The sequence below is a fragment of the Thunnus albacares genome, chromosome 21 (genome assembly GCF_914725855.1).
Source record: "Thunnus albacares chromosome 21, fThuAlb1.1, whole genome shotgun sequence".
Lineage (NCBI taxonomy): Eukaryota > Metazoa > Chordata > Actinopteri > Scombriformes > Scombridae > Thunnus > Thunnus albacares.
In genome coordinates this window covers 27,957,617-27,985,336 of record NC_058126.1, presented here as the reverse complement: position 1 = coordinate 27,985,336, position 27,720 = coordinate 27,957,617, and the positions used below count along the sequence as shown (strand labels likewise).

The 27,720-nt window shown below is 37.6% G+C and overlaps 1 protein-coding gene across 4 annotated transcripts in view; it reads right to left on the bottom strand.

Moving 5' to 3' along the window:
• cubn (cubilin (intrinsic factor-cobalamin receptor)) overlaps nucleotides 1–27,720 on the bottom strand; it is a 172,891-nt gene that overhangs the window by 113,368 nt on the left and 31,803 nt on the right. For 2 of the 4 annotated variants that reach the window (XM_044339395.1, XM_044339396.1), the window contains 14 exons: nucleotides 25,442–25,604; nucleotides 20,292–20,482; nucleotides 18,619–18,775; nucleotides 17,987–18,162; nucleotides 16,453–16,618; nucleotides 15,851–16,076; nucleotides 15,600–15,730; nucleotides 12,801–12,990; nucleotides 9,893–10,053; nucleotides 9,374–9,555; nucleotides 8,113–8,269; nucleotides 7,201–7,391; nucleotides 3,201–3,360; nucleotides 1,766–1,947 (listed from right to left, as the gene is read on the bottom strand). In XM_044339395.1, the coding sequence (XP_044195330.1) occupies nucleotides 1,766–1,947; nucleotides 3,201–3,360; nucleotides 7,201–7,391; nucleotides 8,113–8,269; nucleotides 9,374–9,555; nucleotides 9,893–10,053; nucleotides 12,801–12,990; nucleotides 15,600–15,730; nucleotides 15,851–16,076; nucleotides 16,453–16,618; nucleotides 17,987–18,162; nucleotides 18,619–18,775; nucleotides 20,292–20,482; nucleotides 25,442–25,604 (2,433 nt within the window). The remainder of the gene's footprint in view (nucleotides 1–1,765; nucleotides 1,948–3,200; nucleotides 3,361–7,200; nucleotides 7,392–8,112; nucleotides 8,270–9,373; nucleotides 9,556–9,892; nucleotides 10,054–12,800; nucleotides 12,991–15,599; nucleotides 15,731–15,850; nucleotides 16,077–16,452; nucleotides 16,619–17,986; nucleotides 18,163–18,618; nucleotides 18,776–20,291; nucleotides 20,483–25,441; nucleotides 25,605–27,720) is intronic. The other 2 variants (XM_044339397.1, XM_044339398.1) reach the window with 1 other exon arrangement.

The following is a 27,720-nucleotide window of genomic DNA, read 5'->3' as shown; positions in this document are numbered from 1 at the left end:
GAGCTCTGGATGTGGGAGGCACGGAGAGAGCATTGAGTGGTAAAATAAGTATATTAACTAATTACGAATTAGTTTTTTTATTAACGAATTTACATGATCAGCAATTTTCTGCCAGCATTCCTCCCTCTCCTTATTTGCAGCAACAGTGTTGCTTTTTGCTGTGATAATGTATTCTTCATAGCTCTCCGTTATAATCATCTGTTCCTCCTGACTGAAGTAGGCGGCACACGATCGATCCATTTTGTGCAGAGAGAGAGTCAAATGACGCGCCAAACGCCCCCTTTCACAGGGACGTGCACAGAATCCGCAGAGAAAGTTCATAACTTCCGTAGTGATTCCACTTATCTCTGATCGCGAGTTTAGGGTTTGTCGAGCCAGCTCACACAAAGAAAGCCGGGGTATGTTAAACTTGCTTCGCCGTACACCCCTCTGCTCTCTATTGTACTATTGCAAACTAGAAGATAAGCCGGCCTAAAGACTCCTTCAGAGCAGCCTTACACGGCTTGATTCTCTACACCTACGAAGATGTCACCTACAGCTGATCCGGGCAATTTCACTACAACACCACTCGTGATGCTGCATCAGACGACGCTGGATCTACAGTCTATGCGTTGGACCTGCCGAGATGACGCCTCTACCACGACGAAACACCCCAACAGTAAGGCATAACGTGGCTTTCTGATCAAGGGTTGATGTCTAATAACGTTAAAATTAAAATAATTTATTTAGAGAAGTTGAAGTAGCTTTCCCCTTAGCATTCCCCGGTGGATTACTAACGTAACCTCGAGTCACACACTTCGAGCCACTTTTGCTGAATAATATTCTTTATTATTTTTATTATTATTTACAGACCTTATTTATTTATTTTACTTTCTTTTTATTTATTATTTTCTGTATATTATCATGCTTTATCATGTATCCACAAGACGTTTAGCTATTAATAAATGTCTTCATTTATCCTAAAGGTGTTTGGTTGTTTCTTTGAGCTGCAGTAAATAGAGGTCACTGTTTGGGACACGAATTTACGTCTATGAGACTAATTCACTGATTAAATTGAACAAGGGTTAGTGCTCCCTTCTGAAGTAATTAAATAATAAAGTATTAATACTCCTATATTAGGGTTAGCTAAAGCTTTGACAGGTAGTGTAGCAGCTATTTAAAATTAAATAATTAATAACAAAAGAGGAGCTGGATTTTTTTTTTTACACCATTTCATTATGTTTGCCATACATATAGTATTTTGAGATAAAATACTATACTACTTTTGAGTATAGTCTTGCTTTTTTATAAAGGCCACAGCCTTGTAATTTCTATACTGCCCCTTATCTGATGCATTGTTTTAGATTAAACTATTTAACAGTAAAACCATAAACAGTTGTTAAAGTTGCCTCCACCACAACCAGGTACAACAGTAAACTGCAAGGAAACTGTCAGAGACTGTGCTTCTCTTCTCCAGATAGCTTCAACTAAATTTTTATTTATAATTGTACTTCTGATTAAACTGAACAATAAATGTTAGCTGTCTATGAATTATAGCAAGTTGCCTGGATAGAGTTCTGCAAGAGAGCAAGTGAAACCTGACTTTCACAGTACTGTATGTGATTTTCATCTTTCTAAAAATAAAGAACTATAGAACAGATCAGATTCTAGCACCTAGAGCAATGTTGCAATAAACATTTTCATCACCATAATCAATTTTATCTTATCTTATTTGAAATGGCAAGTATTTTCCTCTAAAAAACAGAAAGCCAAGGTCATATCTTACTTCCAGCACATCATAGTTGCAGTCTTGGTGGAACTCCACATCAAACTCATGGATAGTGAGAGTGATGCTGCTGCCAGGCGATGTCGTGATATACCAAATACACTCCTTGTTTTCTGGATACCTGTTGGGGTAGTCTGGGCTGTTGAAGGAACCACTGGGACCAGAATGCTCTCCACCGCAACCTGCAGGAACAGATTTCAAGTCAGAAGGGACCAAAGAGGCTGTTACAGTTTGAATAAAGCAAGTGTGCAATAATGTCACCTAAACCTGACAGCATTTCTACTAAAGTGATGATCCAGGCTCTAGAACTATGACTGTACATTTCAAAGCAACAAGGAGGTCAAACAATCACTGTGGAAGTCTCAAGGAGACAGTTTACTTTGCAGGTGACAGCTGACATTGTGGTACATTTTAACATATATTTTACAACAGCATGCATGAAATTAGAGTACGTAAAACAACTGGATGATTCCACGTGCACTCTTAGGGCTCTGTTTTGGAGCTGGTGCATGGTACTGAGCATACCTCTGCTTCAGCAAAGTTGCATTTTCCTGAGGCCACTAAGATTATTTCCTTGCTTGTGCCTGTTAAGTGCAGTATAGGGTGTACCATTGTCAATACAGCAGTGTAGAACAAACAAAGTGCACATATGTTCTGCAATATTTTCTCACTTTATTTGTGAGAGCACATATATAAACTTCTTTGAAATTACAAAAATTGTATTCATGTTAGACTGTATATTTCACTTTCATTCTGTGTTTTTCTATGTGAAAAGTGCCCTGAGATAACTTCTGTTGTGATTTGGCTCTATATAAATAAAATTGAACTGAATTGAATCAAATTCAACTGGCAAGTGAACACACAGATGAATGGTTTTTTTCTGATTATGGCATTAATGCCAGCAAGATAGAATAAAGATTGAGCAATTCTTGCCAGCATCCGTCATCCACATCAGCTAGAAGCTATACTGAGGGCCATTTCTTTATCTGAATGACACTTTACAACCATCTAAAGGCAGAAGGTATCTGTTCTATCTGTTGTTTGTAGTTGGAGTGATGATGTTAACTGCCACGATTAATGCCAGATCCACAGCTTATACTTTGTGCAATGTGATATTTGTGACAATGTAACATCAAGAATGTTCTCATTTCACCCATATCCCCACAAAAATCATCAAAAGTCAGCTGATGCATTCCAAGTCAGTTGGAAGCTCTTGACTGTGATCTGTGCTGGGCCCATTGGCAATATACAAAAATAGAGCCCTTATTTTATTTATTTATTTATATTTAAATCTGATGAGCAAAATATTACAATATTTCTGACAATCATATTTTATGAGCTTATTGTAAATTTTGAAGTGTAAAATCTTGTAAAATCTCTATGTAGTCCTGTTAATTTTTATGAAACACAACAATAATACACATTTCCCTCTTACCATTCTGATACCACATCATCTGGAAGCCAGACATGGACACAGACGAGTCAGTGTGGAACACCATGGTGAGGGCTGAGGTTGTGGTGCTGTTGGCTGGCGGCGCCGCGTATCCACAGAATGTACCAATCAGAGGAGCTTGCTCATTAGGCCCATTATAGAGCTTGGACAGTAATATTTGGAGAAAGTGGTATGAGTGGAGATTATAATACACAGTTTTGTTTAGCAAATATATACTTGTACATATTTTTGTGACTGACAAAGTGACAAAAAACTAAAGAATTGTTTCTTAGCAAATTAGAATAGACTGTAAAAGACAGTTCTTTTTAATTAAAACACAGCCCTACATTGAAGAGACATCTAATGAAAGGCATGTCCAACAAATCATGTTGGACAAACAGCAAAGACACACTCTGGAATGACCATTTTTCTCATACAGGTTGTAGGTTATGTAGACATCATTTTCCAAAAATCAAAACCAGGCTCCCACAGTGGCAGTTAATTCAAGTCCCAGATAATACATCTATTTAAATCAATTAATCACTTATTAAATCACATTTCACATTCCAACTGACAAACTAATTAAATTAAGCTGTTTAGAAACTGCTTGAGACTTGTTTGTCTTGTCTGTTTATACACGTGTCTTAGATGAATGAACTCCTCTCTGATATGCTATCTGCACTGAGTATTAACGGGTTCTGTCCAATATTTGGTACACTACAACTGTGTTTTGCAGTTGGAAGAACATTTGAATGAATTTAGACCTAGTCAGGTTAGGATTTCAGGAGGAGAATTTATAGAAGAAATACATATAGTGGTATTTAGTGTATGTGAAGAAGAGTTCAGTAGAATTTAAATACCATTTTCTTTTATTTTCAGTGTCACTGCAGCCATCTAAAATTTCCAGCTGGGCAATGATAGGGCCCAGGCTGATGCCAGCTGTGTGTAATTTGCTGTTGTGTGAAATCCCCCACCCCCCTTGAGGAGACAGTGAGTGCAGCTTTAATTCCACTAAACACCATGTGTAAACACCAGTTTATCTATCAATCATTAGACTGTTGCAGAGCATTCAAATCTACCCATCTGGACATTTTCATTTGCCTAGTCCATCTAAAATCCACTGTTCTGAAATGGGCATGCTCCTTCATACCTGTCTGGTCTCCTTAACCTTTTATTCAGACTGCAAGTCCTTTTCCTATTGACCCTGGATTATCTGGAATAATTTGCCTTAACCTTCGGTTAGTTGCTTTTAATTGATTACTTCATGGCCTTGTACTTGTTACCATTATCCTCTCAATGAATTTATCATGTTTTACTGATTAACTGTCAGAACAACTGTTATGATAATCATTGCATCTCTCTAACTCTGTTTGTTGTCCACAAGCACATGATCGTCCAAGCTGTATGCTTTCTCTCTCTTCTCCTTCTCTTTTCTCCCTCCACGTCCCTATTTTCACCTCTTTGTCCTCTCTTTTCTCTCAGGCATCTCTTTACTGGACCATCGGCCATATCACAAGGTCTTGAAAATATGCTAAAGCTGTAAAAACAATGCAGTGTGAGAAAAAATGTTTGTTTTCAATAACTTAATGTATTACATTAAATACTGATTTTAGAAGAAGGTACACATAATAAATTGTTGTAGATAGCATTTCACAAAGTATATACAGTTTTCCACAACTTCAACATATCAAAATATGCAATTTAGTAGCCTGGGGGCTAATTGGGCAAAAGACAGATACACATCAGCACCATCAAATAGCCTAAATATCATAAAGCACAGAAAAGCCCCGTGATCATGGTTTAACACAGCTATATGCTTCAGCATCACCAATCAATGAAATATATACTGTGCTACGAGAGGGAGGGGTGGGAAAGATGGCCATGTCTCATTCCTGCAGTGGCTCAGAGTTTGATGGCCAATGTGACACAACCACCAGTTTACCAGGAAATAAAAACCACAAACCATTAAAATGTCCAGGCTATGTGCACAAAGAATAGCTTGTCAATTTTTATTAACTGTCTATTGTTGTAATTGTGTATGTTACTGTATTTGACTGTGCCATCTGTACTCTAACAGCTACAGTGTTGTTGCAATTTCCCAGAGGGCCAATAGGTAAACAAGGATGAGTCTTTTACAGTATTATGTGACAATAATACATCTGACAGTCCATAATACATCTGAGAAGATACAAGCCAGAATGTCAAGGACAACATCTTGGCTTGTCATGTTTAAAAGTTTGGATTAGTGCGTGGTCGCTCCAAAATGTGATTAACTGCTTAGTTCAACTCTCAGTCAAACTTGGTATAGCTGGTTTAAATCCATTAACTTATCTCATCAACAATTTTGCACTAATAGCATTATCACTTTTAGCCATTGCAACTTGAATTTGTGTTTCCTTAGATTGAGTTGTCTCTTTACTTTGAAATGTTAAGTACTGCCTGTATGGAAGGTCTGCGGGAGGATTTGAGGAGTGACTTCACTTTATCCAGATCTTATACCATCTACAGTCTCACAGCAAAGATCCATCTCTCTTGAGCACATATTTTCTAATATATACTCATGACGCACACTGATGGTCATTGGGCCTCGTTCACTAATATGTGCAAAGAAATGTTCTTACTTTGCACACTTAAAATAAGCACGTGCGCAAATTTACTGTCGGATTCATGACACGTGTGCACTGGCCAATTTTGTTCTTATCACTGTGCATATGTTAGTGAATCAGAATCATTCTAAATTGACAGACGCATGCCTGCTATCAGTAATTAGCATGCTACCATGCCCCCATTTTTCTACATAAGGAAAGCTCTGTTGGAGCGGTGCAGCAGTAGAGAGAGCTGTCACTCATTGCAAAGAGGGCTGTGATGGTAAAAATGTAGAAAAACTTTACTGCTAGTGAAATGCAAACAATAGTTTCAGAAGTAGAAGCCAGAAAAGGCAGATGGAGCCTGATTGTGATATCTGTATACAGCCTGCATACCTGTTGTACCACTACCACACAGTATGTCTGTAGTTTCAGAAGTAGAGGCCAGAAAGGCAGATTTGACTGGTAAACATGTCACTGGCACAACTGTTTGGAGCCTGATTGTGAATCCTGTATACTGCCTGCATACCTCTTGCACCACTACCACACAGTATGTTTGTAACAAAATAAAAAGTTGGTGAATGTGTAGAACTGTGGAACTGATCAAAATAAATCTCTACTGCTGTGCCAGGTGCAAGTTGTGTTTCATCTATGTCCACAACAGGCTGTGATATGCCGAAAGCAGAGCGCCCCTCCGTGTGCCACTACTGAATTGTCAGGCTGTGAGGAACACTGAACAGGCTGCTGGTTAACCAGTTGCATATATCACAGCCAAATCAGATGGGGGAAATTAATCATTGTCACATTCCAATATGGAAATTCCAATATATAAGCTATTTTCATCTAAAAGTGGGAGCATGACAATTTAAATAAATTAATAATTTCATTACATTTATGATAATGATTTATGGATTACAAAGTATAAGCTATTAATTTTATAATTAGTACATAAATTGTGTATTATTAGCAATTTCACACTGTTAAATGTTGTATATTTAAGCCCAATATTTTTTTTAAATAATTGTGGGTCTAATATACCGTTTACATTGAATAAATATTGACTATATAATTTTTTAAGACCATGGGACATTTATGATTTGTGCTTATGCATGGTCTAAGCCAATTCTAAAATAACTATTTTCATTATCCTGTGGCTATTGTTTATTTTGTTAGAGAACGTTATGATCATAAAATGGAGATTTGATGGATCTCTACAAAAACACTGTCTTGACACATATGTTTGTTTCTTTTTTGGTAGATTTAATCAGTTTATGTGTATTTAGTGGAGTAGTGGTAGTAGTAGTAACTAGAGGCAGTAAGTAACTCATGCTTACAGTTTGCTGACAGACTGCTGCAAATCATTAAAACTACAAAGTGAACCAGAATAGCATAGTGACATGAACAGTGTGTCTGTGTACCTTGATGTAGTCATAATGACAACTGCTGGAAGTGGCCTCCAGCTGGAAGGCACTAAAGCTATAGTTGATGGTGTTTCCACTGTTGGCCTGGATGGTCCAGCTGCACTGTGAGTTGATGGGATAGTTGTTAGGAAAGTTCAGTGACTCCACCACTCCTCTGTGCCGGCCTGAAATGAGCACCTTTTGACATTCTGAAAACAAACAAGTTTATATCTCAGATGAATCCTGGGAGTTCAGTCAATATCAGTCATATTGATGAAAATTGGGACCATGGCTTAATAACTGAATTTTATTGGTTTATTGACAAAATTGTAATATTCTGTATTTTTAAATACAACACATCAGGTAGAAGGTATCATAGATATTCATAGTTTTATGTTTTTATTAAGAAGTAAATGTTTTCCAAAACATTTGCAGAGATGAACAGTAACAAGTTATATTTACTTTGTTACATGTTCTTAAGAAACATGTCTCAGTAAATTGTAGTTTTTAATTTGATTGTATTGTATTTCATAGAAAATAGGCGTGATGTACCAACATTACCATTATCATTGTCTGTGGTCAAACAATGTCACACATATGCAAATGAAACAAAATAAGAATGCTGTGTATTACTACATGTGTTAATCAAGAAGATTTTTTCAGTTCCAGTTTTTTTTTGTACTTACACAGTTACTCGGATGACATCTACTTGAGTACATTATATTTTCAAGAGACAGTTCTTTTACTTAAGCTGAGATATTGGCTATTCGACCCAAATCAGCTAAAAAGTAATAAAAACTGTTGAATTTTTCAAAATATTCCTAACACAATTTCCTGCAGCACAATATAACAATATTGCATTTCAGACTCAGTTTGCAGTATCCTGCCTGCCTTACTGGACCTAATGCATGTATAAGTGTGTTTTCGTACTGGATGTGTATGATGCAAAGAAGCCTCCAGTGCTGACGCTGCTGTCAGTGCGTAGCTTGATGTAAAGCTGATTGCTGGAAGAGTTAATGGTGCTGGGTGTCTGGCTGCCACACAGCTTAGCCAGCTCTGTGGCACTGCTGCTGTTACCATCATACACCTGAACAACAAACACACACACACACACACACACACACACATTAAATGGTGATATGGAAACAAAATACATTAATGACATCAATGACTTGTCTATTGCATTAGCAAACAGTAAAGAGAAAAACTTCACTACTGTTTGTTTGAATTTCATGAGTTCAAATGGATGGAAGTTATGGAGTAATGATTGTTAATGACCATTTGAAAGTAAGTAATGCAATTCCCTGCACCTCCTCACAAAAACTGACAGTGCTTTGTACTGTATTTACTGTTGGCAAAACTATGCTGCCCTCTGCTGAGTAATACTGAAATTCAATCCAACATCTTCACTTCCATTTTCTGTGTTGTGATTTGATTTTAATGTTATAGAAAATTCATGTCATAATGACAAACAATGAATTCAGTTATCAAAGGAAAATACTAATACTGCTTCAAATTAAAAGCTTTTAAATGGCTAACTAACAGGAGACTTTTATTGTGAATAATTTACAGGAAGTAAAAACATGTTCCTCACTGAATTAGCGGAGCTTCGTGGGCACTAAAAAAACATATGGAGCTATTTGGAGCTATTTGTTCAGCGGAAATAATGCGGGGAGGAAGAGTACAAGCAGAAATAGACAGTGAGATGTTTTATGAAGAGCTGCAGACAACCAGCACACCTCCAACAGGTAAAGTACTTATTTTACTTTGCTGTACTGTGTAATAGAGTCGTGGCTTGGTGTAACTACTCCCGGAGCGGAGCAGCGAACTCGCGCGCGGTACACATAACAGATATCCATATAAAGAAATCTGTCATGAACTGACGTCAGCTCGGGCTGAAAGTAGAAAACACCGTTGGAAACTTAGCGTTCAGAACAGTCTGAAGCTGGGGCCTTCTGCTCACAGGGATTATTGCTACATACGTTTACCTTGTTATTTGACACGTCGGCCACTTTTAACATGAACATCCGACATTGTGACATTATAAATATGTCTAAAAATAAGGAAAACCATAATACGTCCCCTTTAACCTTAATATTCAACTTAATATAGTCAAGTGATCAGCCCATAAACTAATCATCTTCAGACCACTGCATAATGCACTCAAATTCTATGGAGGTACAGTACTCACAGACAGGTAATCATAGGAGCAGGCAGAGCTGGATTCCAAGTGGAAATCAGAGAAAGAGAGAAGAAGCTGGCTGCCCTGGCTGGTCCTGATGTTCCAGTAGCACTCAGCATTAGGGTGGTAGGGCAAAGGATAGTTAGGGGAGGAAAATGCCCCAGATGCAGTTGTCAACACCCCTCCACAGCCTTGGGAAAAGAAATGAAATCAGATGGACAGGCACGTGTGTTGTGTGTGTGTGTGTGTGTGTGTGTGTGTGTGTGTGTGTGTGTGTGTGTGTGTGTGTGAGACCAGAAGATGCAAAGGAATGAGCCAATTTAGGCATTTAGATAGGCATGATAACAGAATCGGTTGATGTTGACAAAACTAACTTACTTGTTAAATTCTTATTAGTGTAAATGCTGACAAGCATTCACTTAACCTGGCTAAAAGAGAAATTCTAGCATAACAAAAATAAACCAATCAAATGATGAATCATTCAATCAATCAATCAATCAATCAATCAGTCAAAAATCAACCACTCACCAGTCTGTGTGCCATCCCAGTGGGCAGTGAATCCACGACGTGTCACAGTGACATCTGAGTGGAATCTAACCCAAAGACGGTTACTGTGGGATATCAGGACTGGAGGCCCCTGATTGGCACAGAACTTACCAATTAAGGGAGATGTCTCATAGCCACCATCCCTGTAGAAGATGGAGGAAATTCAAAATGTCAGTGATATTAAATATGACCACAGACAGATGTTCTGTCAGTGTCCCTGGTTCACCTTTTTTGCTGTTAAAGTAAAAAAATTCACTGGTTAAATTTTTTTTTTTACATTACATCCAGTTCCTCTCGCCCATTAAAAAAAATCCTGAATCTGTGAATTTCTGTGATTTCCAAGTAAAAAGTGCTGGGACCATCTGGACAACATATAACAGTCAAGGTAAATTAACAGTTTTCCTTTAGCTAACATTTGGCCTTTTTCAAAAATGCTTTGTGAGACCACATAAATGGCAGTCTTTTATATGATTAGAAATAGGATATCTTTATATTATTTGAAGAAAAAAAATGAAGTTTGCACAGAGTTATCAGAGATTAGTTGGACTGCAGGTTATAAGGAGGACACACAGGCAGCATTAGACCACAGTAGTGTCTCAGTCCATCACCAGTCTGACCCATACAAAATACAGTGTTTGTGTTATCTATTTTTTTTAATGTAAAATTAACATCATTTTTGCTTTTAGAATTTTGTTTGTCCATTTTAAATGGATGAATGTTGAATCCTGTCCAAGCCAATAGGGGGAGCACTTGTAACTCAGGGAATGCTTTTACCCATACAATCGAGAAAGACCATTTTTCTCATCATTTCTCATTGTTTGTCATGTGTTTAAACACTTATTGTAATGTGTGGAGATGTGGTTAGTTAGTTATGGTTAGTTAAGCTCTCAGGTATTCATCAGTATACTTTTTCCTTTGCAAGAAGAAAAGTCTTAGGATAAATCAGGTAACAGTAAGGAGATAAAACAAGAACTGACGTACAGCTGATGACAAATTGTAGCGTATGATAGGTTATAACTCTAGTAAGAAATATGAAAATTGGTGAAAGTCAGTTTTCATTGTGTACATTTTAATTAATTTTTGTTTGAAAATAGGTGTGTTAAATACACAGTATTTTTCTGTTAGTGGAAACAATAGTCAGGTTATTTATGTGTTGGACTTCAGAAACTCTAGATATGTCAAAGTTGATGATTAAATAACAGACACTGAATTCGATAATGAATTTATTTTGTCAATACATGACCTGTCTCTCCAGTTTAACACATTTATGTCTAGATGCTTGCTATGCAAAGGGTAATTTAAATATACAAACCTCTGTTCATTCTTGCTTATTAACATAATGCATATTGTTACTAAGTTTCATTTTTGAATTACTTTAAGCTAGCAGCAGATTTGGCAGCCTGCCAATTATTCCATTATTCAAGCTGGAACCCTAACCCTAACCCATTCATTTGTGTGAGAGGCAAAGGAGTGGTGAAAAAGGTGTGAAAACCATAGCTGAAAAATGTAGGAAAAAAATCTAATTCACAATTACATGCATAAAATGTATGTGTTTCTTTTCAGTAGTTGCTCTTTCATCCTGTGTGGTTATTTTGTTGCAGCCTGGTGTCATTTCCATTTGATTTAATGAAGGTAAACACAGTGAACAACTGTGTGTAATGGCACTGCACTCTGGCACGGCACTTCTCTAATCAGACGCTGCAATTTTATCAACATATCTGTACTGCTGCCTTCAGAGGCTGCAAATATTTAATGAACTGAAGGAGAAGCTTTTCACACAGTATAGGTAAATGTAGAAAACAGTTAATCTAAGAATCATTCCTGCCTTGCCTCACATACATACATTTTTTGTGGTAATTTAAACTGGTCGGTGAGTGGTTTATTAAAATAGTTAATCTATCAGCATTTTCAACATTAATAAAAAAGCGTGGATTGTGGTGTGGATGATAAGTGTCAGTTAATTGATATTGCACTAGACACACACATGGTTAAGAGACGTCTTTTCTTGGCGCAAGGTTTAAGAACTAATTTCAACCACAATACCGACTACTTGCTTTGTGCTGCCTCATTTGCACGAATGTTCTCCAACCTGTGCACCACGCCATGAGTGACGAGGCCATAAATGAAATGTACTTTTGTATTTAATACACAGATTGGCTGATTTGTACCATATTAGATCAGCTCAATCCGGAGCATACAGTGGATATGCACAGCAAAAATGGTGAAATTTGAAAAATTTGTATTTGTGAGTTAATTTAAAAAATGTTTTACAGCTGCCTTTATGGCTTTATTTACACCAGATTTTGCATGGTCAATCACCAGCTCATATACTGGACGTCTGTTAAATTGTGCACAATTTCAAGCTTTATGGGTGAGATACACTGTTTTTCTACATATTGCACTGAAACACCAAAGAACAAAGTAATGTCTCCAGTAAATAAAACAAAATCAAAAATGTATGTGGTAAATATTGACAATGAAGGTCCAGAGAATGCACTGATACCAGTTTTGTAAGCCAGAGTCAAAAAACCACAGACTAGTACGAAAAAGTGAGTTTTGCATATATTTGAAATATTTTGAGCAGTGCAGTATTTTAATTGCTAAGTAAGTCACAAAACTGTTCCACATATCATAGGAGTATTATGTTGATAATATACAGGGCTTGAAAAGATAGCGTGAACTATAAAGGCATACTTTTGGCAATTCCCATTTTATAAACAATACTACTGATTATATTATTCAGTGACTGGGGACCCCTGTGGGGTCCCTAGCGGAGGCATTCAGATGTTACTATCTAAAATTTATAGAGATGCAGTAGGTGAAACTGTATAGCCATTCTCACTTGGCAGGCCATAATTTCAGACTCTGAATATTTTAAGTCTGTACTTACCTGATTTCCACAAAGTCAAAGTTGCAAGAAGGAGGGGAGCCCTCCAGCTCAAAGTTGGTGAAGTTAAGCATAATCTGCATGTTGACTTGCACAATGATCTTGTAGATGCAGTCTCTATTGTTGGGGTAGTAGTCAGGGTAGTTAGGTGAACTGAAGGACCCAGTGGGAGAGATTAAGGTCTCGCCACAGTCTGAGATAGAGAGATAGATCGACAGATAAATAAAAATAGGTAAAAAAATAAATATGATTCAACCAGACTATTAACCAGACTAACTTATATACAACAATGAATAGCATAACAAAAATTCTATTTTTTATGTTATAGAGATGATGAGAGAGTAATGCAGTTTAAACAGACACTTGAAATCTGAGTATTTCGTTACTACTTACTTTGAAGTTTGGATTTTGTCCAAATAAAAACTACCCTGTATATAAAACTTTGTATTTCCCTAAAATCTTTTCCATTCAATTAAATTTTTGTGAAAAACTCTTACTTCACCCAAAAACAGTCTGGATTACTTTTGCGTTACATATAGAGCAACAGACTTGTACCAGGCCTTGGGCCATTTGCTACTTGGCTGCAAGAAAACCATATGATTCAGCAAAATAAGCTGATTAATAATTATATAACTTCATAGGCTATTATAGGCCATTTTGGGGAGACATACCTTGAGCTCTGTGTATAAGGTGCTGTCTTGCCCTCTCCCCTCTCACTCAGTGCCCAGGCATATTGATTTAGATTAGAAGAATAATTACAGAGATCATGTCTGAGCCCAAACCCCAACCCTGCCTCCCGTTTGGGATCCCTGACATGTAGTACATCATAGAATGATGCGTTGGCTTACTTTTCAGTGGTTTACAGAGAGGATTTTTGTTAATCGAATTGGGAAAAAAAGAAAAAAGAAAAGTAAAACAGCAATGGTTTTTGTCAATGGCTCAATAGGTGAGTTCTCTTTACGGTGGTAATAGCAACCTACTTTTATGTCTCTGTTAACAGTTCATAATAGACAGCTCCTTCTAAATTGTGATTCTTTACATATCTGCTATTCTGTCACTCTAATGGATTTCTGATTAAGGTTAAGATTCAACATTTAAGGTTTTCTGCATAGAATAAAAGACTGCATCTGCACTTATACAAACTGCTTCATTTAGGCCACTACAAATAGTTTATTTTAACTTTTAGTGTTTTAAACCTGTGACATGCTTCAGTATCACACATAACACTTGATTTGTTGTATATGCTGTTAATAGTGTGTTCAATCATGTTCTTTTTCTGAATGTCTGTTTTTTATTTTGGATTGAATCTGTGTGTTTTTGTTTGTCAGCAGACTTGGAGAGTAAAAGAATATATGTGACGGCATTATGTAATTAGTATACAAAAAAAAACACTGCATGAAAGCTACAGCATGCAGTTGGCACTCCCACTATGCCTGCAGGGAGTGGAAGCAGAGCACTGTACAAACACTGCTGTCCTGCTGTCGTACCGATAGTAACATTATAGTAACAGCATGAGAGGACGTGCTCTGTTGTAGTCAGCGCTTGGTTCAGTTTGTCATTTGCTAAACGATAGTTTAAAATAAATAAATCTCTGGCTCTGCTGTCATTTGCTGGTTGAACACTGAAACAGACACTTGCTCTGGACCTGCATTTAAACTGCCACTGATTTTTCTGTTGTCTTACAGAATTAAGTAAAAGTCATCTTATTGATATTTATTCTCTCTTTTTTGTAAATTTGTTATTGAGGTAATCCAAAAGTAACGGAAAGTAATCAAGTTACCTTACTTTAATATTGTGATACTTGGATTAGGTTACTGATTACATTTTTTAACAGGTAATTAGTAATTGTATCAGATTACATTTGAAAAGTAACCCTCTCAACCCTGTTTGTCAGTTTGTTTTTACATGAATATATGGAAGAATGTGTTGTGTGTAAGTTGTTTAATGACAGAACCAAACTTAACCAAACTGTATCTTTCCTAACTTACAAGCGATTTAAAAGAATTTGTCTTGACCTGTTGGATGAGAAATGTACATATATATATAGATACAGACCCTCATTTGACTAGAAAACCATAATGACTTAATCTGAATGAATTTGGGGTTTAAATATGATACAAAAATCAAATAAAAAAAAATAAACTAAAATAATACACTGAATTTTAAAAACAACAATATTCACTTTAGTTCATCAACATTATTAATTAGTTTTGAGAGGTCTTTTAGGTCTTTTGGTTTTATTTGCATATTTTGGCACAGCAAGTTCAACAACTCAGATTCTCTCACCCTGACATCCTGTTACACCAGACAGTTACCTCCTCTATGTTCTTCGATCTGTCTTTTGTCAGTTACATCCTATTGACCACAATCTAAAAAGATGATTTCTGGCCTCTAAGTTTATGCCAGTCCTACCTATCTCTCTCTCTCCCCTCATTCCCTGACATCTCTCATGGTACAGTTAATATCTACTCATATTAATATTACTATACACAAGGCTCGGAGGTTTTATTAGGCAGCAAGTCAGCAGCAGGTCACATCATTACCCTAACACTCTCCTATAGTTATGGGAATAGTAGCTGAACAGAAATCTGTTTTCATGGGCTCTTTTCATAGCTAAAAATTTGTAATGAAACTTGCATTTGCAATGTGTAGTCTGGTTGTTCAAGACTAATTTATTGGTGGTCTAAAATATTTTACTAAAAACAGAAAAAAAAGAATGTGCAACATCCTGGTTCAAATTGTTATACTTGCAATATTACAGTTTCTTCAAGGAGACAATAACTTTTATCATATCTTATGTACCTGTGGTAGCATTGATGGAGACATAGCTGGCAGAGAATCCCTCAGTGGCTAAACTTGAGTCAGACACAAATAGCAAGGTCAGCAGGTTGTCAGTACTGGTGATGGATGGAGGTACTGAACGCCCACAGTACCTGCACATACAAAGCATCCACATCCGTTTACTTACAACAAATAGAATGCAATTATCTGCATTATGCTGATTTTTAAGAGCCTTCATAAACTGTAAATTGTGTAGTCACAGTATCATATACCTGCCAATGAGGGTTCCGGTCTCCACAGTGCCATTGTCGTAGACCTCCAAGTAATCAAAGTTACAGTTCACGTGGTACTCCATGTTGAAGGAGTCAAACGACAGCCTAATTAGGTTTCCTGGGGCAACACTGATGTACCAAGTGCAGTTGGCACCATGTGGGTAGTTTGTGGGGTGGCCAGGGCTTGTGATAACACCTGAAGGACTAGTAAGGGTGTCACCACAGCCTAGTGCAGATGTAAAAGGACAACTGGTCAACTTAGAGATCGGTAGATTTTGAAAAGTTGAAAAGTAGCTGTAAAAGACACTCATTTTAAAAAGAATACTGGATAAAATGCTGGTGCCTGTGTCATGTTATGTGCATCATGTACAGTTCTGAAAGGTTTCAGCAAGTTCAAAACCACAAGTAAAACCTCCAGCTGTCACCAAACATGGTTGAACAGATGACTCTTGCTCATATGAAGTTCTTTTGAAAGCTGTAGGAAGCTTGTGCTTCTTATCTGTATTAATGTCTGTGCATATTGTTCTTGCAACAGTACAGTAATAAGTAAAATCTTTGGTGACATACAAGTGAAATCTGCTAATTATTGATACTGCTCTTACCCTCCAAGGCAGAGCCATAGGCTGCTTCAAAGCCATGGTTGCTGATAGAGGCATCGGTCTTGAAGCGGATGTACAATGACCTCTGGGTGGACTGGAGCCTGGGGGGAATCTCAACACCACAAAATGTCCCCAGCAGAGGAGAGCTAGACGTTGAGCCATCCCTGACCTGAAAGACAGAGGAAACAATCCTACTACAACTGATTCCACTATCCCCTTCTCCATCCATCAATATATCCAGTAGGTGTGTGCCCGAATCCAAATACGTTATTCGTCAAAGCACAAATAGTGGGCTTTTTACGAACATTTATTTCGTGCAAATATTTGTCTTCAGGAAGTAAAAAAATTGGCATCCATGTTGGTTACATAGCTATCTCAGTCTCTTTCCTCTGCAGCAGGTCTCAGCGAAGGGAGTCACATCCACCTGCTACATGACACACATTTCCTTATCACTCCCGGAGTTGGGGGTGTTTGCCAGGGATAAACCTGAGCTACTGACACAAGCAAAGTGCTTACAAGGGACTCTCCATAACCTGTTGTTCCCCTTCTCCTTTCCACAAAGTTAGGTTGTAAAAAATAGGCAGTAAATGACTATTATATACTAAAATTAAAAGCGTAATAAAAACAAAAACTAGATTTTTATACCTATTTCCATTTTTATTTGAATATACAATATACAAATACAAATGTAAATAATTTAGCTGTCTCAACAAATATAGATACAAATACAAATACCGGGCTCTCTGCACATCTCTAATAGCCATAACACATACCACACATCTATTTAAGTGGATTATTTATTATTACTGATTTAGTGAAATAACACAAAAGCATCATGTTTTATGTCATGTTGTCTGTCAAGTTGTGTGTCACCATAGGTACAAACCAAAGCAATACACAGGTACAATATGATGGATAAGCAGGAAAGCGTATTGGTTTTATTTAGTACAGTTAAATGTGTGTGGTTGTGTATGTTAATAGCATTGTTCGAGCTAATTAAATGTGCTATTTGTTTATATGTTGTGACATGTTGTGAAATGTATGAGTATGAGAGAGGAGGACAATAGATGTGCTCCCAGGCAGAGTACAACAGATAACAGAGTTTTAATTTAGTTTTTTCTTTTTTCAAATTTTCTAATATTTCTTATATTGTCCCTTAAAAACACTTAAGGAATTTAAAGGCATCACTTGCAGCAAACACCAACAACTGGCCCCAGATCTTCCAGATGGGAGCCTGTCCACTGTTCTTGAATAAGTCATTATGAGCAGTGGAAGAAGTATTAAGATCCTTTACTTGAGGAAAAAGTAGTAATAATAATAGTAATGATAATGCATTTAATTTGTACTGCATTTTTAATTCATAGTGAATATCAAAGCACTACAGTATTAAAACACATAAAGAAAATAAGAGTTAAGATGAAAAAAGTAATAGTAATACCACATTGAAAAAATACTCTGTTACAAATAAATTTAAATAAAACATTTCATAACTAGATTCAACAATGTGATTGTATGAATTAGTTTAACAATGACCTACCTCGACAAAGTCGAAACGACAGGAGCCTCCCTCAATGTCAAAGGACAGGAAGTTGAGTTTGACTACATAGCCCTCAGGCTGGTTAATCACCCACTCACAGACCTTGTTGTGGGGATAGCTGTTGGGGTGGTAGGGCGAGTGAAACTGCCCAGTTCCAGACAAAGTACCTCCACAAGCTGGGGACAGGGAGGGTTAATGGCTATTGGGATGAATATAGATGAGACTGTATGAATTCAAATCTTTGCCTGGATCTGTGATAATTCCTTTATCGGGACATACTGGTGCTCCTTCATTTTCCTGTCAAACATTACTTTATTTAAGAGGTCAAAACTGCAGCAACACTTGTCTAAAACTAACACTAACATAAGGAAGAAGATGAATATACTACCGCACCACCACAAGTGTCAGTATTCTATCAAGACAATTTTTAAAGCAAATTCTCTCACCAATCTTTCCTCACCGTCAATAAGGTACACTTGTTTTTGATTGTTAAACAGAACAGGCATAATTTAATTCATGAAGTAATGTGTAATACATTATACAAAGTAAATAATCCAACAAAATATATCACAGAGTAAACCATACATAAACAGGATATCATATCATGTGTGTGTTAATATGTGGAATCTCACCAACAGTGTAAACAGCCCTGAAACCGGCCTGGCTGACTGAGCTGTCAGACCGGAAGCGAATCCATAGGAAGTTGGAGGATGAGACTATGAGGGCAGGCAGTGAGCTCCCACAGTATCTCCCTATCAGAGGATCAGTCTCCACCCTGCCATCACGGACCTAGAAGAAAGGGGAGCAGGGTAAGGAGAAGTGGGTAAGAGGAGGAGGGCAGAAAGAACAAACAGGAGGAGAGGTTAGGGAAGAAAAAACTATATCCAGTATGGTGATTAGATGGAATTTTATATATTTTGATGAGCAGGCCTTCTTGAATGATCTTTTGAAAAGTGATACTCATGATACTGCTAAAATCCCAGATGTTGAATCAGCTGTTGACAGTTTTTGTAAATCTTTTAATTCAGTGGCTGATAAACATACACCTTTAAAAAAATATAGAATACAGAATTGGTCAAGTCCCTGGTTCTCAGCAGAAATCTCCTTACTTAAAGAAAGAAACAAAGCCTGGGCTCTTGTCAGGGGTACCAGGGACCCTGATCACTGGCTTGCTTTTGGGCAGCTTAGAAACAAATGTACATCTGCAATAAGTCAGGCTTAATCTTATTATTATTTGTATTTAATTCCCAAAGCATATTCAAATCCAGCAAAATTCTGGAAGGCAGTAAATTCTCTCAACCATAAGTCTTTTCCTTCATTTCCTATTCTCACCACAGCTGCTGAGTGTTCAATTCCAGACCATAAAGAGATTTGTGTAGCTTTTAATAAACATTTTGCATCTTTTGTTAACCTATTTGATGAAACTTATATAGGATATCCTCTGTCTGCTATGCTGATCCTGACACCAAGGTAATGCCAAGGCATGGTTTTACTTTACAGCTGTTCTCTCCATGTGACGTAGTCCATGCATTACTAGCTGTAGACATAAAGAAATCGGTTGGTGAGGATAAACTTAACCAATACTATTTAAAGCTTACCGCTCCAATTATAGTCAACAACACAACACATATTTTTAACCTTTCAGTTTTAACTAGTACAGTTCCTAAGGTCTGGAAGGCTGCTTATGTAACTCCATTACACAAACAATTATAGGCCTATCTCTAAACTATCTTGCCTTGCAAAAATACCAGCATCCCTAATAAATAATCAGCTTATATAATTTCTCTCAGCACATTCTATTTTTAGCACATTCTTTTTTAACCAATCAGATTTTAGAGAAAAGCACAGCACTGTTACTGCCACTCTTGTTGTTTTTAGGATGTGTTGTTTGTACTTTGCTCAGCTATATTGTAAATGAGGTCTCTGCCTCAATATATTTCTGAGTCTAAATTAAGGTTGAATGAAAGAGGGGGTGAGGGGGTGAAAGATTAGAAAGGCTAGAAAGTTGCACAAAACACTCCCTCTCAGAGCCCAAATTTCATATATTAAAACACTGGTACTCTAGACCCCTCCCTAAGCTGTCTTCTTCCAACAGCATTCTTTGGAGTTGGAACCAGATTGTTCTCCTACAAGTGGTGTCCTCCTTTCTTAAAATGCGCTAGGAGGGAGGGTGCTGGCATAATTTGAGTGTGTATTACCCTTTAACAATGGGTTTTAGTGGCATAAACCTAACAACATTTTTCACATTTCCAGATATAAATCATGATATGTTTTTTGAACTATAAACAAGTCCTACTGCTCCTACCTCGACATAGTCGAAAGTGCAGCTGCTGTGACTCTCCAGGTTCATGTTAGTGAAGTTGAGGGCCACCTTCTCACCCACCGGCAACCTGATCAAATAGATACACTGGCGGTTGTGGGCATAGTCATTGGGCCAGTTGGGGGAGATGATGATACCCTCACTGTCAGTGAAAGTACCACCACAACCAGGATCACCTAAGACACAACACACACCAGGATGAGCGCTTCCACTACCTGTGCAGTCAATTACAAAAAGCAGGGCGTTAACGCTGCCAGGGGTAGGAGATCTATTCCTTGATGTTATGGGTGTCATTCACAAAAGCAAAATGCTGAAAGTACTGATAAAGTATTAACAGAGGTACAGAAAACTTAATCTAGAGTCTCTTTTATTTTAATATCAAACGGTAGGTATACACATGCACACTGTGCAAAACATTAGAAGTTGAAACATTAGAAGAAAACCCACACAACAAATCTATGTTGATTACTGTACTGGAAGTGAATAGAAATCTCAGTCATTAAGTGTGTGTTTTAGCCAGAGTTGAAAAAGAGCACCTTTGTAGCCTGCAACAAATCACTTCAACAACTCCACTTATGACACATCACAATGAGAGAGAGAAGGTTGCATTAATTTAATGAGGCCACTTTACAGTCAATTAGAACACAACTCACCTGTTGTTAAGCAACAACATCCCAACAACAGAGCCACTGGACTGTCTCCTGAACTACATTGTTTACCAGCTTACACTGTTTTGAATCCAGTTCTACTGAAATTAACTCTGTGCACAAATATCCTTTCACTTCATCACTTGGAATAAGTTAACTGGATGTGTTGTGGGTGAAAAACTGCCAAATATAAATGTTCCAGGTGTAATAGTCTGTACACTCTTCACACTTCAAGAAAGTCAGCAAGCAGTTTTCTCTAAACACTAATTTAACTAATGACTGTCAATCACACATCAAAGGTGACATCCAGGTGAGGGTGGTAGGGGTGTGAACCTTTGGGAATCTCACCATTCGATTCAATTCCGATTCATGGGTGTCCAATTTGATTCAGAATTGATTCTCAATTCAAAACTGATTCTTGATTGAATGAATAGAAAAGGGACCACAATTTTCAGCCTCTTGCTCCAGTACACTGTGTGACACACCATTCACTGGTGTCCTTAGTCCACTGAAATACAATATGAAACATAATTGGCAATGAGATACATGGTCTGCAGTCTTTTTATTTTAAAAAGTGAACTGCATTAATTAATGAATTAATTTGAAAGCATCTTACAGTCTCCTGACTGTACAGTACCAGCCACTCAGAATTGCCACTCCCAGCTGGATGCCTGCTGGACTGTCCGATTGCTGCATTGCCCTTGCAGTTGAGTTTCGCCTTTTTTGCTCCGTCAACATCACCTTACTAACTAACATCTAGAATATCAATTTTCACATTTGTTTAAAAGTCGATTTTGCAGTTAACAGTAACAGTATAACAATTTTATATATATCACCTGTTAACTGTTACACTGCACCCAAGGACAAGAATATTCTTCCAATAAATGCCCCAATGACAGCACCATTTTGGAACAAAGTCTCTTTGATGTTAATGAAATGAGGTGGGATCTTTATTCTAATATCATAATACCTAGAATAGACCGATAGCAAGTTGGCCATTTTGGATTTTGTGTGTCAATTTTCATTTAACGAACACGTTTGAGGCCTTTAGGATGTGCAAAAACTACAGCTTTGCAAGCATGTTTGACATGTAATTATTTCAATATGATATCACAATTGGGCTTGGGCCTGTGTTTGTTGCCCTCTGGTAAGTGTATTACTGCATCATGTTGCTCCACAATAACAGCACTGTGACTATTCAGACGTGCATGCAGGTGCGAGGGCCCGATCATCGCTGCTTGCAGCTTTAATGTTGTTATTTTCTTCTTCTTCTCAATTTTCTCAAAATCCTATTTTCAAGAACCCGTCAGAAACCGTTGGGCTAATCATCCCAAAACTTTTTCAGGATCAATCATGGAGGTTGCTGATCTAAAGTTATGAATGAAAATTCGATACACCAATCCGTTTTGAAATTATACATTTTTAGGAGATTGTAACCAAACTTGGTGTACATGTTTGGATATTAGGTCTGAGCTTCACTATGCAGTCCTGGGATATTGTACCACTAGGGACACCACAAATGCAAAATGTTTATATCTTGTAGTCTGCTACGTGGATTCAATTCGATTCACACGATCTAGGGTGATGACTCAGTTAATTCATAAAATTTGGTAATGATTGATTAAAGTGGGTGTGGCTTATTACAACAAATCTAAATTTCTAGATATATCACATTCCAAACTTCAAAAAAATCTAAAACACCAGTATGTCCTACAGAACTGAAATTTTTTCAGCCCATGCACTAAATTGGGACAAAATTTTGCCTCACTGCAACCAATCGTCAATTCAGAATTCACTCTATATTTTTTGAAATATGCAAAATATACACACATATATACATATATATACATATATACATATATATACATATACATACATACATACATACATACATACATACATACATACATACACACACATATACATACATATGTATATGTATGTGTGTGTGTGTATATATATATATATATATATGTATATATATATATATATATATATATATATATATATATATATATATATACACACACATATATATATACACACACACATATATATATATACATATATATATATATATGGTAAATGGACTGTACTTGTATAGCGCCTTTCTAGTCTTCCAACCACTCAAAGCGCTTTTTACACTACGAATCACATTCACCCATTCACACACATTCATACGCTGAATGGGTACAGGGGCTACCATGCAAGGTCCCAACCTGCCCATCAGAGGAAGCTAAGCATTCACACACATTCATACACTGATGGCACAGCCATCAGGAGCAATTTTGGGGTTAAGTATCTTGCCCAAGGACACATCGGCATGTGGACTGGAGGAGTTAAATTTGATGATATGTCTGGACTCATGCTGGCTCACACAATCATTGGTGTACAAAACAAACAGTGGGGGTGACAGAACACACCTGTGTGATGAAGCAGTGGAAGACTAGAGAGAGCCCCATTTACTTTCACCCTCTGGCCACAGTGAGTTAAAAAGCTCATAAGCCAGCATACAGGATTCAGAAATCCATAGTTAAGTCACAGATAAGTCTGTGTGCAAGAAAGCTGTATGTAATCAAAGGCAGAAGAAAAGTCTGCCTTCAGAGTCAGAAAGTAAGGGACTCAGGACGATAATCGATAATTTAGTGATATGGGAGTCCTAACCTTGGCCACTGGCACTACAATAGTGTCTTTCCATATTTTTGGAACCTCTCTCTGAAGAAATGAACACTGCAATATAACAGAAAAAATGCCACATAATTGCCTGGCACAGTTTTTGAGTAGCTTGCCCCCAATACCATCGGGGCTGGGACTTTTCGTCTCTTTAGTGTGCATGAGAAATTTCAGCAATTTTTCAATTTTTTTTTTTTTAATCAATGATAATACTGCTCTCAGGGACTCTATCAGGTTTGTCAGAAAAAAACAGCTTTCCTCCCTGTCCTCTACATCCCCACCATTGACTTGATCCCCTCCCATGCAAAACGGGAGTTACCCTTGCCAAGTTCCTTCTCTACTTTGTTGTTATATTTCAGATTGGCTTTCCTTATTTCTTTTTTCACATTTTTAGGTGCCTCTGCTCTTTGGGTGGCATCCCCTTTATAAAAAGGAGATTTTTTAAATTCAAAACAGATTTCACCAATTTAGTTATCCAAGGCTTGTTGTTACTTTTGTTGCCATTGCCATGGCATTTGCATGTTTCGCCATAAAAGTGCTGTTGTAACTCAAGTGGAGATTGTCCAATCTACCCCAAATTTCACATGCTGGATAAGAGTACAGACCTCTAGAGCAGGTTAACTTCAGAGGATTGGACCACAACCTGTCAACACTGCGACCACTGACCTATCAGATCACTGTAAAAACAAATCATTCCTACAGGATACTGACATGGACAAAAGTCCTGAGTTACAATAAAGTGATAAGTGAAAAAGAGCAATATTAATAAGTCAGTGGAAAGTTTATTTTATCCCCAGAGAGACAGCTGACAGTGTGGATGATTTTACACCCTGATTCCATCATTGCAGCTCAGAATAACATGAGACAACTGTGTGAAGATAACTGGAAATAAAAATGAAAGATTATCTTTTATTAGAAAATTAATCAACACACTGTTAATAAGCTCCCATGATTATAAATGCAACATTTGGGTCAGATCGACCTTATCAGTCATTAACTACTTTTCCACACTTTGATTTGATAGCAGAAACAGTCTGCATTACTTTTAATTTTTTTTATGTGACATATTCAGAATGGTTTCTTCATCATCCAGCTAAATAGCAAAAGTACTCATTCTATACTTCATATACTTCATATATAATAATTCCTACATGTATTTTAAGCCTTAAAAAAATTCAGAGCCATGTCAAAGGACCTCAGTACCATGACTGCCACTCCCTCCGACACGTGTGAAGTTCGTCGCTGCTTGCAGCTTTAATGTGAAATGAAAAATGCAATTCTTACAGAAATCTCCAAACGTCAAAAGTTTTTGATACCAAATCATACCATGAATTTTTCTATGGTGTTCCTCAAGGTCTTGGTTTCTTAATGTGGTGTTTGGAGGGATTTCATTTTTATAAACTCTAGAGTGGTCAAAAATGGGTTAATTTTGCACCAAATCTGTGTCACAAATGGTATCAGCCCAAAAATTGCTGCAACAACTTATGAGACATAATGGAGCATGGGAATGGCCACCGTATACTTCATAATGTTCTAAGCCCTTATACAGCCTAAACTTTCAAAATTTGAATAGGCGCCTGACCAAAACACAATGTTTATTACAGATTTATGACTAGAAAAACCTGGCACACAGTGCTAAGCTGCATCTCAAATTACTCTTCAGGTTCCCAGCTTTCAGATGACGTATCCCACTTTGCATATCCACTATCTCCCCCTAAAGATCCCCTGTCACCCCCTAAAAAAAAGACAAAAATGGGTCTATGGTGGGTCCCTGAGGGTAAATGTGGTACATGGTGATGCTGTGCGCTGTCTTACTTGGTGATGTTGTGTATGTGATGTGGAAGCCTCGGTCAGAGACGCTGAAGTCAGAGTGGAAGTGGACCCATGCAGCTGGACCAGTGGTCTGCAGGGGGCGAGGTGATGCAGTACTGCAGTACTTCCCCAGAACTGTGTCTTCAGGTAGAAGACCATCCCGGATCTACAACATTTGGCCAGAAAAAGACAATTAATAGAGGAGCAATAGTAATAAGTTGTAAAACTGCTCTACATTGAAGGCTTGCTGCAACTTGTTTTGACTAATAAATGCTGTTAAATTTAATAGACCCCCAGAGGTCTGTTAAGTTGGCTAAGTGTAGATCCTGGATCAGTGATTCCCAGACTTTTCAGACCGTGGCATGGGATCCTAAACTTTCCAACCTCCAATATAACAGGCATTTACTGTATGTACACAGATACTTATTGGTTTTATATTTCATTATATTGTATTATATTAGGTTATATTATATCATTAAGTCAAATAATATATTCCTGTCCTCAATCACCAAATAAAAAGCAACAGGTGCTGCACAGATTTACAAATAAATATTTAACTTGAAATAAACAATGAATATGATCGAAGAGGCTAATATGTTAAATGTATTTCTTTGATTTTCTTCAAAATTAAAATGATATATTTAAGGTGTACAAACAATGGTTGTAGTAATTTTAATGGGACATGTGAACCTGCTGTTGATGTGGGCAGAGAACGACCTGCAGGTCTGACTCCATGAGCAGGTGGTTTACTTACAGCACTAAAAGACAAAATGGTGAATGAGCTATCGGACAATGATGGATATATACACACGTCTTCTACAAGCAGCTAAAATTTGTCCATTAAACTGTTTGTGAGTAGTGTTCAGTCTCATTTGGAGTCTCATTGGCTCAGATTCACTCGTCTCTTTGAAAGCTGAGAGGTTTCAGCATTTCTTTAAACTCTGTTTACCATGTCAAATCATTCCATCACTGCTCTGACGCTCACTTTTTTCTGATCACTGAGCTGTTGCAAAACTCCTGAGCTGGAATGCTCGTTGTGTTACTATGACAACCAAAAACTGTGTTGTCATGTCATTAGCTGCGGCATACAGAGTTTTTAATGGTGTGTTCAGACCAAATGCAAGCAATTTTTTCATGTGGCGCATTTACATACAAAGTCAATACGACCGGGGGACGCAATTCTATGTGAACACACATCTGCACTTGTTGAAAATGTTTCTTGAGCAAAGAATTTGTGAATAATTTGCGTGTATCACAGGTTTTATGAATGTCTTTCATAAACGTACAGAGAGGAGAAGGGAAAATGAGAGATTGGAGGGAAATAACAAAAAAAACAGGAGTCTGGTGAGTTCTAAGTTTAGTCAGAGGCAGAACACAAACACACAGGGACACTCTCTCAGACACTGTCGGCCCCTTCCATTGCTAGCTAGATTACAACTAATGTATAGTAATGTATTTTGGCAGTTTTGGGCGTATACACACACAACTGATCCAGCAGTCAACTTTTCACAAGTAACACAAAGTGAAAATTTGCTTCTGTCTGAACACACCATTAAAGGGTAACTACACACTCAAATTCTGCTCGCCCCCTCCCTCCCAGCATATTTTAAAAATGCAGTAGAGGACTGGATAGGACAAGAACTGTAGGCAGCGTGGCCTTGTGGCTACACAGTGTGTGACGTGGGGAATTATGGGAGACCGACTGACCACCATTTAGTGTAGCATGAATAGTGATGTAGAGCCATGAGCAGCTGTTGTCAGAGTCTCGGTGTCTACACTGGGAACATAGTCTGCTGGAGCATTGACAGTCACTAGAGGCATATTTATGACCCCTTGTAAATGTTTATTTGTGGTACCTATACTGTAGCTGAGCAAGCGGCTCTACTACGAGAGGCTCTCCAGTGTTAATGTATCTATGGGGGACATAGCCATAGTCCTGCTGTTTATCATGGTTAACGTAACCGTCATCAGCCCTGAATATCTTGTTAAGCTCTCAATATAGCACAGTTATTGGCGGGCCATTGTGTTGTGTTCACTGTCACAGAAAAGGAATAAATTTCTTTTTTTTTTTTTTTTTAATTTTTTTGCATAACCACAGATCTCTGAGTAGCATAATGTTGCCTCTCTGTCATCTTTTATCAGGCTTGCTAATGCTACCAGCAGCTCTATGTGAGAGGCACAAACTGAGGCTACAGTTATCAGTGTTTTTATAGATGGCATGGCAGCTGATATATGGAATAGACCTCGGACGCTTGCCTATTACACCATGATTAAGGAGGGGC